This window comes from Tympanuchus pallidicinctus, unplaced genomic scaffold (genome assembly GCF_026119805.1).
Source record: "Tympanuchus pallidicinctus isolate F22 unplaced genomic scaffold, pur_lepc_1.0 scaffold15, whole genome shotgun sequence".
Lineage (NCBI taxonomy): Eukaryota > Metazoa > Chordata > Aves > Galliformes > Phasianidae > Tympanuchus > Tympanuchus pallidicinctus.
In genome coordinates, this window is record NW_026294669.1 from 9,291,551 (window position 1) to 9,306,746 (window position 15,196).

At 45.0% G+C, this 15,196-nt stretch overlaps 1 protein-coding gene across 12 annotated transcripts in view; it reads right to left on the bottom strand.

Annotated features, from left to right (window-relative positions):
* Positions 1-15,196, bottom strand: part of KALRN (kalirin RhoGEF kinase) — a 445,988-nt gene that overhangs the window by 42,599 nt on the left and 388,193 nt on the right. For 10 of the 12 annotated variants that reach the window (XM_052676088.1, XM_052676076.1, XM_052676074.1 and 7 more), the window contains 2 exons: positions 3,631-3,914; positions 2,684-2,788 (listed from right to left, as the gene is read on the bottom strand). In XM_052676088.1, coding sequence (XP_052532048.1) covers positions 2,684-2,788; positions 3,631-3,914 — 389 coding nt within the window. Of the gene's footprint in view, positions 1-2,683; positions 2,789-3,630; positions 3,915-8,530; positions 12,912-15,196 lie in introns of those variants that run through there. The other 2 variants (XM_052676075.1, XM_052676080.1) reach the window with 2 other exon arrangements.

The window sequence follows — 15,196 nt, forward strand, 5'->3', positions numbered from 1 at the left end:
CTGGGGAGTAAGTGGAAAGGTGATGGCAGGCATTAGGCAGTGGGCCATCTCTTCCAGCAGCCCTTTGGTGAGTGACACAGCCTCAGGACACAGAAAAGGCAAAGGAGGCTAATTTTAACCAGAAGCTTCATGACAGAACAGGAAAGAGAACAGCCTGCCCCTTGTAGTCTCATCTTTCACTCAAATAATACATCTAATCAACAGTTCTAATTACAACAACAACAAAAATTACAGGTAATCAGGCTGGTAATTGAGGAATTAGGCTGGTAATGCAGGAAACACATAGAAATGGAAAAGCTCAGACAGCAGGTTTCACCTTCAATGCAACGGACACGTCTAGGATCAAAAAGGCTGAGAGCAGAGATAGTGGACAAACACGACTGTACTGCCTAACATAACCCTTCTTGCTGGAGGAGTCCAACTTTTGGGGGACTGAGCAGCTGTTGCTCTCACTTATTTTAACTGAAATTGCTCAGTATCTCTGAAAAGTATAGAATGGCAGGATTTTAAAGGGAGCACAGGTGCGTTTGCTGCCTAAAAATCTTTCAGGGTGAAGCAAAACACTTCTGTGATGAACAAAAGAGCCTGGTTTGTGTAGGGCACATTGAAAAGTGGCATTTCAATTCCCTATTGAGTAATATAAATTTGTAATATGAAGAGCTATGATAATTTTTGGTTATGGGCCTCCAAGAGCAGCGAGGCATTATCACTGTTCAAGAAAAGGGTAGACGTGACACTGAGGGACATGGCTTAGTGGACATGGTGGGAATTGGTTGATGGTCGGACTAGATGATCTTAGAGGTCTTTTCCAACCTTAATGATTCTGTGATCTCTGTGATCTGTGATCACTGCTGTCTTGCACATGGGCACCGTGGATGTCCCCTCCTGCTACTGCTTCTTCCCCAACCCACAGGCTGTACAAATAAGCAGTAACAGGACATGCCCAAAATCTAGGACCAAGTAACACAGTTAAAGAGCTTTTGGCTCCAGAATGGCTCAGACATCGCTCACGTGGGGCTTTGGTGCCAGGGAGTTAGGGACATAAAGCGAATAGGGGAAGAAAAAGAGAACATAAAAAGGTCTCAGATGCATCTTGTTCTATTTCATCCTCTCTTTTAGGACTGAGTGAAGAAATAGGATGCCAAAATGCTCTATAAAGCTCTGACATCTGGAGAGGAAAACAGTTTAGTTCCACAAGATTGGTGCTGTCAGAAACGTTTTTACAGAATAGTGAAATGACACAGCGTGTTAAAAAACAAAAGTAATGACCACAACAAGAGCAGGGTTTTGCTGTTTTGTCTTGTCTGGCTTTCTTTAAATAACAACCCCCCAAACATGTAGCTAAAAGCCCCAAAGAGAAAGCCAGGAGCTCTTGTGCTGGGCACGGATCCACCAGAGCAGCACTCGCAGTGTTCAGAGGGCAGCAGTCTGCGCCTCCAGCTGCTTCCTTCTGGCCTCGCTGCCACCATCATGTTGTAACATTTCCTGACAGATTAGCAGTGAGCCCCGAGCCCTTTCCTCCACCACTCTGCTATGTGAGTCCCACAGTTGTTTGCTCCAAACTCCTGCCTGAACCGTACCCAAGAACATTCTGGGTTGTTGTGTTTGGGTTGGGCTTTTTTTTGTGTGTGTTTTTTTTCTTTTCTTAACATTTTATTAATCTCCCCTATCCTTGCTTCTTGGCATGCAGTAATTACAATCAGAGGATAGAGATACAGAAGTGTCAGTGCTAAAAACAGATGCCAGCAGGAAAGCAGGAAGCAGCTAGACGGGGGAATGGATTTCTGCAAGGGAGATGCCAGCACTGGGAATGGGTAAAGAGCACATGCACAGACAGGACCTGTGCTATCTGAGAAACACTTCCATAACCAAGTTCACAGATTCTCAGCTCAAGTACAAAACAGTAATTGAAGGACTCTGTGAACAACTACACCATCTATGGCAACAAATTCCTGATGTAATGCTCTACAGACCCAAACTAACAGCTGAGAACTATGACGGGCAACATGGCACTCAAAGACCAAGGCCCTCTGCATTCCTGAGAGAAACTTCAGGTCCCTTGGGAGCTTCTACACTAAGTGGAGCTGATACACATATAACCCAGAAATGCTGAATGATATGACTGGGTGGGATTTCCCACCTGAAAGTTTAAAGCAATTGAGAGCTGAGGTTGTATGGTGAGACAATCACACAGAAAGGTTAGGGTCAGGGTTGTGCAGAGCACAAGTTATGTAGCTCTTGGTAAGGGTGGTATTTTGGATTCAGGCAGACTCCATCCATCACCTGTCCTTTTCCTCAGGCCCAGGCTGCCATGAAATACCACTGCTACTGTGACTGCCAGCCACTGGCAACATGATTCTATGATTCTGTGGTTCTATGACACTTTTAAAACCTATGTGGAGAACATGCACAATCAGCCTGAGAGGAATTTCTAACCCCACACAACACAAACACACAACACCTGTCATAAAATGAGATAGCAAGGCTAAATTGCTCATCAGGCACTATTTGTAAATATAGAAAGGTATCAGGTTATGATTCACACACAGATGTCTGTTGTAAGCACACACCTAAGCCCAGACACTGGAAGACCTCCGTGAAATGACTATGAGACAGCTACATGAAAAAATGCTTTAAGAAAATGTTTAAGAACAGCAAATTAATACAGTAAGGGAGGTCTTACCATCTCATCTTGGGTTGGATCATTGTCAAAAATCTTCATAGGAGGAGGAAGAGGTGTGTGAGATTCTTCATCTGGCTCATCTTCTCCCCAACCTTTCTTGCTCTTCTAAGAAAAATGAAATAAAATTAGAGGCAAGTAGGGGCTTCTTTTTGTCTTTTTAGACATTTGATCCCTACCACCAGGCTTTGAGTCCACTAGTAATACTAAAACTACCTCAGTATGGCGGTGAAGAGAGTTGTAGGTAATACCAAGTATCATAAAAAAGAAGCAATTAAAGATGTATGGTTTTGCCTGTTAATCCTTGTGCACTGCTTTTTTCAGAAAATATAGGTACTGTGTGAGATAAGAGCTAAGGCAGTTACATCTGTCTGCATGCTGACAGAAAAACATTTTCTAATTTAAATGAGAACTCGATGTACAGTTTTCAAAATGTGTTTCTCTATTTGCTTGCAGTTCGTAACCTCTCCATTTTCTGCCTGTGATTCCACATTCACTTTATCAGGAAAGAGCCATTCTAGCAAAGAACATGCCTGCAGAGAAACTGCAGCTACAAATACGCAGCTGGTTTAACAGAAATGTGGCTATTTCTCTGAGTGTTCTCTTTCAGTAAGGAATTACACTGCCATAGCAGGAGAAAGGTGATATGAACCTCAGCAAGGAGTGATAACAGCTGCTCAGAAATAGCTTCATTTCTGTCCTTGGCAGATTTCCAGCAGGCTATTAAAAAAAATCTTGTCAAATGATAACAATAAATGCAGACTCTGAAATGTTCCCTGTGTATTACATTGTTCTTTGGAAGACAGTGCTGTATGCAGCACAGCTTTAATCCATTTAATTTTTCATACAATTCGCTGCTTCTTGTAGACCCTAAGCGAGCTACATTCGCTTAAGCATGAATCACCCACCACCATCAGAGATTCTTTCCTGCAACAGGCACCAACACCCACCTCATCTGCGCTGTCTCCTTGAGGAGTGGTTTCATCTCCAGTCTTTGGTGAGCCGAGGTCAAAACTCTTCCTGCCATCTCGCACCTTCTTTTGCTTCTTGATGTTGCTCTCGGTCTTCCCACTGTTCAACCGGCGCACAGGGCTCGTCAGCCATTTCTTCAGTGTGTTGGTCGAGCGCTTGGGGCCGGGAGAGCTCTGGATGGAGTTGAGGGATGGCTGGGGCTGTAAGTTGGCCACTGAATCGGACTTGCCCCCGTTTTCATTGGAAGAGACCGAATATGCCTCTGCAAGAAAACAGTACACGTGACGGATTAAAACAGCCCCTCTCCTGTTTCCTAGCTCACATCAAACACTTGGCATTCCTCAACATGAAAACACAAGATGCTTCAATGGAAAATTTTGTGACCTCTGAACATTGTGTAATCTTCGTTGCATGCCAGAGAGGAATATGCCATGCAACATGCATCTTTTACAATCTTACACACTTTACCACACATCTGTCCTTACGAAAGGTCACAGGCAGCACAGTTACCCAGTTTTTGATGAGAGCCTGAATTTCATGTTCAGTGCTGAATTTCTCAGCTTCTTCTCACAGATTTCATTGTGAATTGCCAGGAAGAAGCTAGGCATGAAGAGCAGATTACTACAAGAGACCCAAGAGCCACCAATACTTTGTCAGGTCATGATGCCACAAATGTTTCTCAGTCTTAGCCAGACCCAATAACATTACTGTTGGTTTGACTGCATATTAACTTTTGAAGGTTATTTGAAGCACCTTGAAATTATCTGCTTTGTCCCTGAAAGTAATTTGTTAGAAGACTTCAAACCTACTCTAGAACTATGAAATTGAAATGAACAATTACAGTAGATGACAAAATTGTTCAAAGGAACCAAAGGAAACACACAAGTTGATACAAGGCAGGCTTTAAACCAAAGATTTTCATTATGTCCTATGCAGGAGACTCTTCTGAACCATATCCAACTGTGATTATCAATACACGTGTTCAGCTCCGTGTCTTGGAAATGGGACAACCTCCCTCATCCCACGGAGCAAAGACCAAAAATGTGCCAATATCAATAAGTCTTTAGAAACAAAGCAAACAAGTTGCTGGAACATTTCTCAATTGCCCTTTAAGAACAAGTGTCCTGCTCTCACCTTCCTGAAACTGTGGCAAAAGCAACTCCCTCCCCAGGAGCAACCGGGGACCATGACGTTTTATTTCATTCAGCTCAAGAAGAAATCACTATTTATTTATTTTTACAGAATTCAGAAATTGTCACACTCCTATAAAGTATGTCTCATATTGTACATCAGAAAGCAGTCATCTAACATTACTGCACATTTTTAGATGCTTATCTCTGAGTCTCCTAACCAACCCAGCAGAAAACAAAAACATGAGTTACAGCACACGAATGCAGCCTGGTGCATGCAGTCACTTTCAGTCCAACAACAAACACCACTGCGGATATTGGGTAATGCACATGGTGAGGGAGAGCTGCCCTCCCAGAGAACAGTTGCCTATTCTGATTTAGAAGCCAGCAGAAATTGCAGCCTACCTTGTAAAGTGCAGTTCTGAGACATCACAACTAGACAGCCTCAGTCAGAGGTCAAACCAATGATTTATTACGTATCTGGCATCAAAAATCATGTACTTAGAACATGTGGAAATAACTGTAACCAAGTAGAATAAGTCAAAGTCCATTTCCCTGAGAGCAGAAAATACACTCGTCTGTTTTCTGACAACGGGAGGAGCTGGAGTGAGTGTGCCTGGGAACATGGCAGATCCCAGGAAGAGCTGCTCAGATCTTTCTGGTCCACTGCTTTCAGACATTCCTCCATCAGGGCAAAGCAGGAGTCTTATCTCAGAAAGGCCTGCTTTCAGCCAGCTCCTGCTGATATTCTGTGAATGTGTAATAGCATTAAATGATGAGCGCAAGATAATATTTGTCTGTGGGCAGCTTATCTTCCATTCAATGGGCTTCAGATAGCCTCAAGGGGTGGGCTCCACATGATGCTCAGGCAGTTTTTCTGTTCCAAGCACAATGATTTTCTGATCCTTTTGTTCACCTCTTTGCATGCTGTCACTTTCAGGGATGTAATCTGGGGAAGGCACGTGTAATACAGACTTTGTGGGGGAGAGGGCTTAGGCAAGAGGTGGAGTGAAAACTTGGACAAACTATCTTCCTTGTCTTTGTTAATTAATGTACAGAGAGGCTTTTACTACATCCTGGAAGCAGCGTAGCCCAAACTACAACCTTGATCCAAAGGCACCTTGTCAATTTACCTATTAGTAATGGAAGGGAGCTGATAGGAGGTGAAATGGAGTCTGATCCAACCCCACCAGTCCAAGGACTGTCAGGAACTCTCCACTGCCACCCAAGAAAAGGCAGTAGTGAGGCAGAAACACTCAAAGTCCCACAGCTGGCCAACAGACTACCATCACCAATTGTAGGAATTTTGTCTGAAGTTTAACCTACAGCCAGTAATGATCTCCAAACTGATCGCCAGGCTTCCAGACCAGCAAGTGAAGAATACTGCCAGCCCAAAAGTTTCAAGAAGCTTTGGGTAGTGAGGAGTGTTACACAGTGCAACAATCCTACTTGAAGTAGGCTTGTGACTTTCCTGCTCAAGGTCATGGCAATGGTAATGGAAAAGGCTATTTACCAGGAATGGCCTATTTTCCATACCCCTAGGACTAGGCACATGACCCTAGCAGGTATCAAGTCTCCTTCACTCTCCCTGCCTGCTGCATGTCCCAGCTCACCACTGTTTTGGATCAGGGAGGGAGACCTGGGCTTGGTTGGCCATGCAGCAGTTCAAGGCTGGACATGGAGACTGCCCTAGCCTTGTCTTCTTTCTGGACATGAGTGTGCTCTCTAGCTGGAGGACAGGCAGGGAAACAGAATGGAAAGGACATATGTCTGCTACCCAGACACCATGAGAACCTCCAGCGTTGGGTGGCTCTGCTCAATACCCAACACTTGTACAAAGCACTCCCACCTCATTGTCTTATTCCCCACCATGAACAAATGTGCTGTCCAAAAACACACACCTACAATCCATACACAATATTCATAATCTTCCCCCCCCCCCAAGGAATTGCCAATACGGCCATATTCTTAAATGAGTCACACTTGCTATTTGCCATCCCTGCTGAGAATGACTTTTTTACACATAATACAGGTCAACCTGACACAGTCACAAAGGCAAGAGTGGAGCTGAAGAAAGAGCAGAGCTCGCTTAACGACAGACAGAGAAATGAAACACATGAAATCTGCCAGGAAAGACTTTTGGGATGACCTCCAAAACCCTGCTTGTGTGAGCAGCACTGCTTCTGTGACACATACCGCTACAAACACATTTATCATGGCACGTGGTAGGAGGTGGAGATCCAAACACGGAGTGGATCAAGCAGAACACATTACTGTGTTCTTCTTGCAAAGCACTAGCACATATGCGCTCTGCAAAGTGTACTGTGAGAGCTGTCTGGAAGCAGACTGTGCTCAAGAAGAGCCAGTGAGCACTTTGAGTGCGACACAGAGGCTCATGGTGCAGTAATTGAGGCACCCACAGAAACAAGTGGCTAAACGCACACCGCAGCAGCTCTGCAGGCACTGCGGGGCTGGCAGCGAGCTGCACTGCGTGGTCATCGTGTCACTGTAGGCCTGTCTAAAAAAACATCTCTGGTGAAGCGGGACGGGTGCGTGGAGGTCAGCAGATGAGTGTGGCTAGATGGACTTCCTGGCCAACCCAGTCATTCAGCGAGGAGAAATGACAGTTTCCAAAACACCCCTAAGCGAATCTCCAAGAAACTTCTGGCAATATGACTGTGGCAGATACACAGCCAGTGCAAAGAGTTTTAACATTCAGAGCTTTCACACCGCCAGAGTCATGAAATGCTTGCTGTTGTTGCTGCAGTGAACAGACGGCTACAAAATCACAGCTCTTTTACTTGGAAAATGGAAGGTTCCAGCTCTGTGCAATGCTGGGTGAAAGGAAAAACAAAAACCTCACAGATGTCTTCTAGCGGTATGGCTGTATTCCCACTTGAGCCAGTAGGAATTGCTGTTGGAACTGAACACCAAGACGTTTTATTTTTACCTCCCCATTCCCCACAGCACACAGGGGAGCAGAGGTCTGACCAGGATAACACAGCATTGGATCCATCTGCAGAACCCGAGTCTGTAACAGGAAGTGGGAAAGGCTTCTCTTTTTGATCCATACTAACCGTAGACTGTTTATGATAGGAGGCAAGTATGCTTTGATAACCAGACGTTGATACAGAACAGGGCTATGAAGATGCATAACTATGCCAGGACATACTCCTGCTTGAGCTAAGAAGAGGTGAATCATTACATGGGACCAGAGGGTGTAGGCACGGCTCCAATTCTCACCCCTGAAAAACAGCCTGAGAGAAAAGGATTTTTTCACAGAAGCCAGAGAAGACGAGCCAGAGTGGGACCTCGGTAATTCTGTTAGCATGTGCATGTAAATCAATTTTTTTTTTTTTTCCCACAAAAATAATTCCACTCATGAATGAAGGCCAATAATGACAATCTGACCAATGAGCACATAAATTAACACCGCTCTGCTCAGCAGAGCTCATTTCCCATATTCAGTGATTGCTGTAAAATAACATTTATGACAAAGACAGAATTGAATCAGATGTCGATGAAAGACTGACTCGGTCCTTTCTCAAGCTACAGCTTCCTGAAGGACAGGAATCTCTGAAGCACAAAATCCTGGAAAGAGGGAGGTACCCAGACTCCCCCTGTGCACAAGCACATCCTCTATGTTAGTATTACGCACTAAACAAACAAGGATCATCCAAGCCACCAAAATTCACCCCTCCCCGTCCCCCCCAGCCCTGTCCAAGAGCAGCTCTTGCATCCAAAAGGCTGTAGGCTCCAGGTCACATCTCAAGGCCCCATGAAGCTTTATGAGCTCCCTGGGGCTCTACCACCTCCTGTTTGCTCCAGCACTAAAGGGGTAAAGCTCTACTCAGCAAAGATGGCCGAAGGAGCAATAAGCAGTTTCTTTGGTCTCTTCTGTGCTTTTGTATTCAATGTCCAAAACATGCTCAGAGAAACATTTTTATTGGCACAAGTCAGGGTTACAAAACCTTGTGGCTTAGGCAGATGACAGGACAGATCCCAGTTTTAGCATTAGAGCCTATTCTGCATGTAAAATCTGGCATGGATTTGCTAAAACATAGGGAGGTTGCAATATCTGGATAATTCAAAGTCACTTTGCAGCTATTCCTCAAGTGAAAATGCTAAACACTGCTTCATGACAAATGTAAATAATGAACCTGACAAGTTTTAATGTCAGCAGATAAACTGCCTTCTCAGGCACTGCGTCTGTACCAGGTCCCAAGTGAACATGAGGAAATTTTCAGTGCCCGCATTGGACACAGATAAAGGACAACTGGCATGGAAAGCCCTTTAGATTAGAAGTGCATTTGACTTGTGCAATGAAATTGCAAAACTCTCCTGAAGTCCTCCTTGGCTCCCACCTGTGCCCTGTCCTGCTTGCATCTGAGATGCCAGCAAGGAAGAAACAAGGGGATGCAGCATAGGACCCTGCTTCACCCATAGGGCAAAGATACCTTGAAATGCTGCTATCAAAATCTTAATGCAAATTTCACTCCAAGTTCAAATGTTCTCCCTGTCTTTATAACCGCCTGGAAATGAGCAGACTGGGAAGCTTCGGCAAAGTCTTCTGTTTGTATCTCAGAACATCACTTGAAGCTTCACTTTGGAAGTAATGCCCAAAAGCACAAATCAATCTGGCAGGACTCTCACAATTCCATTTATGTGGATAAAACAACTTCAGTCCAAATTTAAAGAGAGATACGGAGTTAAATATTTCATGCAAATGTTTCTAGTCCAACAGAGAAAGAAACCTACATTGCTAAAAGCAGACGTACTTGACAAACTTTCCAGTCACTGTAATGTGAGAACTCAAATTTTGACTTTTGGGATCACTGCCAGACATGCAAACGAGACTAACTTCCAAAATTAACTGGAAAAAATAAATTAATCACACAACATTCAGAACGCAACTGTTTCTTTATTCCATAGCTAATATTTCTTGGAAATGGGCAAGAAGAGCCGTTTGACAAAGATGATGTTCTGCAGAATTCCCCGTAGTCTTGCTGTGATGAAAAAAGGATGTTCCTGGGAGGATCGCAGTAACAAAGCTTCCCAGTTGTTGCTTCCAGGCAGGAGATGAAGCAGAGAACAGCAGGCACTCACCTAGCTGGGGCGCTGGTTTCTCCCAGCAATCAAGGAGCCGTGCTTGCTCCTGCCCGAGGGCGATGCAGAGCAGGATGCCCCCCTGCAGGAGCCTCTTTCTTCTCATTAACTACAGAGGGAGCCCAAGTAAATTACACCCTTGACTAAATTTAGTTATTGTGAATCCCCTTCCCACATTTGAGTATGCTTCATACCAGGCCGATCTCACAGCAGGAAATGATTAGCTGAAGTTAAGCATCTGACAATTCCCTTTAATGAGCAATAACTCATGGCAGGCCGCCATTAGCTCCAGTTGAATAGTTTTTATTTTTAGCTGGTGTTGCTCAGATGAGGCTTTCATCCAGCATGTGCTGGGAAAGCTGACATCCCAAAGTAGTCTCCAGGTCTTGGTTGTGCCAGCCGGAGCGTCAGGGCTCAAGAGCGCCGGTTCCCGGAGGTCAGAGAAAAGTCACCGCAGTTCTGGGAAAGTTTCAAAGGGTGAGAGAAAGCCCAAAGCCTGGAGAAGCAGCACAGAGGCGCACGGTCTCAAGAGACTTTGCAAGAGAAGTTCCTGAAACCCTGAGAGCGTGCAGAATGAGGGAGCTGGGCCGCTGGGAGAGAAGCTGCACAAGGGTAAGGCACAGTGCTAGAGCTCTCCGCGTGGAAACACGACTTCATTGATGTCCAAGAGTGCTGGTAAGAAGAACAACCACAGCAGTCACTCCCACCACAGTTACGGTTTCATATGGGCGTAAAGCTATTGCCAGAGGCAGCTTTAGGGAAGGCATGGGGAGAAGAGGAAAAGGGGTTCTCAGATGGATACAGGGCAGGATCTTGCTTCCTGTGGATGAGCCTTTAACCCAGGAGCTGCAGCAAGTGAGTGCAGGACACGTCCTTGACCTCTGAAGAGGCTCTCAGGAAAGTGTGCAGCTTGACCTGGCAGCACTCAATTGGCAGACGCGCCTGTGGTCCTCCTCATCAGGTGTCCCAACCCAAAATATGTATCCATATAACAGCTTACAGCTGTGATGAGCATCCATGATGGGAGGTTTCTTTCCATTTATGGGCCTTTCCATAGGACCCCTCATGTAAGCCGCTCTGAGCTCACGATAAGAATAACAAGAGGACATCACACACAGAGTGAATCCACTCATCTATCAGGGAGATGCTCCTAGCCAGCTCCTGTCCACAAATACCAACAGATAGATGCGCTACTGACCAACCTTGAGCCCTTCAAGGGACTCTCATTACCTCCCCAGGCATAGCAAAGCCCTTTTAGAATATACTTTTACTGAATGAAGGAGTGTGGAAAAGCTCAGAAAAAGAGCCATTGCTCCACACAATAGTTTGAGGACAAACACAGTAGGTCTGCGTGTTCAATTTCATTCACCCATTCTCTTGGCTGGGGCTTGAACCCAGCGCTCATCCTGATCCAGCCCAGCAACACATCTGCGGGGAACACACATAGGAACAGTCTTCTGGCAATGCCTCACAGCTGAGTGAGTGAATGGAGGCACGCATCTCACTTTAGTCAAGAAATGGAATAAAAAGTCAAGAGTAACAAGATCCAGAAAGGGCATGCTTTTTTTTCTTTTTTTTTTTTTTTTTTTTTGAACAAACCAACATTTATTTCAATTTAGTCAAACAGCTTGTTGAAGCACTACTAAGTTCTTCTACTTTACATTCTGTATTTACACTGTCCTCGTTCTGTGACAAAAATAACATCATCTCAAACCCTGAAGTTTCCAGAGTAAGTGTCACTAGCAACAAAATGAACAGGACTCCAAACACAAAGCAAAATCCTCCTTGATATATTTTGACAGGAGACTTATGCACATTTTAAAAAAATAAAAATAAAAAAAGTTTTAACCCTGAACCTTTAAAGAGACCTGTGTGGGATGATGAGGGGGAAAATGTCATGATTAAAGCTGAACAAGAACAGCATTTGCTGGCCTTTGCAAGTACACTGTTACTTTTAGCATAAGGAACTGTGAGATGCTTTGACACCCACACAGAAGCAGACTTCTAAACTTTGATCTAAGCAATGTTGCTCTGCTGAGAGTTCTAAGGGTACCAGAGATGGTGAACGCTGCCTTTTATCCTAGTGGTGGGCACAAAAACAAAATTTATTGCACGTGGTTTCCAAGCAGCTGTTAATACAACACAAGCCTTATTCTTCTGTAAAGCGTCAGGGGTCAGCTTCATTCAGCAGCTTCCAAATTGAGCAACTGTAAGAAGGTTTCCACATTTAATGAAGTCATTTCTCAGTTGAATGACATCACTGGACTAGATGATCTTAAAGGTCTTTTCCAACCTTAATGACTCTGTGACTGCTAAGGATAGCTCTGCTTTACGCTCGAAACCAGCAGCCTCTATGCAAGCTGAACCACTGCTGAACTTTGTGAGAGAGAGGAGGACATCTGAATGTCTTATTTGTATCTCCCTGCCTCAAAGGAAACCATAGCTATGTTCCCAAACAATTCCTAATGGAAACAATTGAACAGCATCTGTGACAAAATAAATTGGAATTGGAAAACAAAAAGCAAGAACAGAACCCAAAGCTTTTGGGGGTAGGAAGTAAAACTGCATGTTGAGAAAGAAGGAATTGGTCATTAAACTTTCCAGGCACACATAGGGCTCAGAAAGCACAGAAAACGAGCAGAAAACCAAACACAACAGTGTGCATCTTAGCGTCAGCTTCTTTTGCCAAATGCAGTAGCTTCCAACATTCAGCAGCTGTCTCTTGCTTTCTAGTGGTGTGGAGTTCTCTTTGGTACTTGGAGGCTGTCAGGAGCTCCGGGCAAAGAGAAAGTCTTTGTCCATTTACCAACCAATTCCAAAGGCGCTGATCTTGAACAACTTTACTAAGCAAGAATGATACAGATGTCTAGGAAAGGGGGCTTTTCTCTTAGTAAAGTTGTGGTAGGTGCAGTGGAAACCCAAGGCAATCTACATGCTTGTCAAATTGTGCCTAGGTAAGAACAGAGTCCTCCATGAACGTCTCTCATTTGTTCCCTCTTAAATTATTCAGGCTCTGACAGCCCCTGAAAAGAAAAGAATGGAACAAGGATAAGTCGTGAGTGGTGCAGGCAAGAGTGGACACCACGAAACCACCAAGAACAACGAGGTTGGGGTGCTGGACAACAGACACACGGCAGCCTCAGCCTCCATGGCTGCTGCCCAAAGCAGCTTCCTGCACACCCTTTTCCTCCAGAAATACCAGCGGGAAAAACAAGCTCACAGCAAAGGTACTGGTTGGGATGGATTGAGAAAAGTAATGAATGAAGTAAATGCAAACAGCGGTTGGGAAATAAAACACACAGATAAGAATTGCTGGTGCTTGCGATGCTTGGCTCTTTGAACACAGCACAGGAAAACTGCTAAGCAGCTCGGAGACTTTTAAGTGCACACTCAAGACTGTCAGACTTTGGGAAGCTTTGGATCACTCAGCTTAAGCAGGAATGGAGAACATCGCTTGCTGCCCCACGTAACAGCCCATGCAATCTGCATCCCGGTTGCCTGCAGGGCAGGGAGCAGGACTGGAAGGAACCTTCCCCACAGCACCAGTCAGTGCATTTATCATCTACCAGTGCTGAAATCACTGCTATGCTGCATCTGTAGGAGATATGGGATGGGAAATCGAGCTCTCAGAGACATCTGCTGCTCAGGGCAGGAGGGCTCTGCAGCACTCTGCTGAGCCCTCCGAGGCTGTGCCTTGACCCAGCTACCAGCATCCCCAGTACAGCTGTTCCTGAGGAACTCTGTAATTCAGGTTTCCAGAGGGCCAAAAGGAACATCCTATGGTTTCCCAGCACTTGCATCATTGCTCCTTACCAATAAGCTCTGCATGGGAAAAAAAACCCTTAAGTCCAGCTCAGCAAAGAGCTGCACTGCAACAGCATCAATTGGCTTCCCACTGCATTAGTGTGTAATCACAAGTAGCTGCAAAACTGTTCTATCAAGCAAGAGAGATTATCATTACAAACTCTTTCTTCAAAGCTACATCACTGTTGCTGAGCAGTGACTTCCTTCAAAACAGCCACATCCTTCAAAACAACTAGGAAAAAGAAATACTTTTATTTGAACACAACAGTGAGAGTAGGCTGGTTGAGCAGCAGAGGCTGACTCCGAAAACACTTTGTCGAGTGGGGTAATCATTGAATGCAACACACAATGCCCCACCACAGGCATCCTCCCACCCGATAGGTCTTTATCTCCAGGACAAGTGAGCACAATGAACATTCAGGAAACATTAGTCTTCAGGTGTCTGCCTGCAGCTTGCTGTGCTCAAGTCCCTACTCAGAGACACACTGCCAGTTCAGATGTTACAGCACTGCTGCCAGCAGCTCCAGCCCTCCCCACACAGCCCAGGATGCTCAGTCTGAGTGAGCTCAGTGACACTGAGACACAGACAGGGAAGATGCTGCTGTCTGCTCAGCACCTGGCAGGGCTGTGCTCTGCTGTCACAGAACTGAAGACACTGCTGGAACACTCATAGTGCTTGCCTCCTTCCTGCCTACAGCTATGATTTTCCTTCTGCTGCCCTCCTAAGGATCCCTGTTGATTAATACTTATTCTGTTTCCTAAAGAAATCTATTCAGCCTTCACATACTACAACTGAGAGCAATGTTTGAGCATCATGTTGGTCCTCAGGGTTCAAACTACAGAAAGTATAATGAATAGCAGTCTGGAGGCACTTAAACGGTATTAGCTGTGAATCATCTTTTTACACTGTACCACTCAGATACATTTGGATCTAAAAGACATTTGCATTTCTAATTAAAACAGATTACCATTAGTAATGAAAGAATGTCTTAAATCAGAATCCTTAGGCCATAAAAGCTAATTGCACGATGCTAAAACTGGATTCAAAAATATACACATTATACCCCCTGCAGGATTAATTAGGCAACATGTCTTCAAAAGAGTTCTCGAAAGTGTATTTATTCAGCATGTGGTTAAATTATATGGGGTTGTGCAACTCCTCCCATAGCCTGCTTTGGAGCCAGGGCCACAGTCTGCAGGGTGCTCAGTGTGGGCAGGGGCTGCAGCAGACCCCAGTGCAAAGGGACACATGTTGGGCTCTGTACCAGGCTCATCTGCAGACCTGGCTCCCAGGCTTCAGCCCTTAATGCAGCCTGGAATATAATGCTGTATGGCTCCAAGACTTCAGAGGTGTCGAGCTGCACCAAGGCCAATGCTGGCTGCAGCACAGTGAGCCATCAAGTGCACTGGGGTGCAACAGGGGCAGTCAAGTAGTAACTACCAAGTCCTTATGGGACAACATGCAAAATGGGAGATGTATTTGCTGTTTTCCAAAAGTACCAAG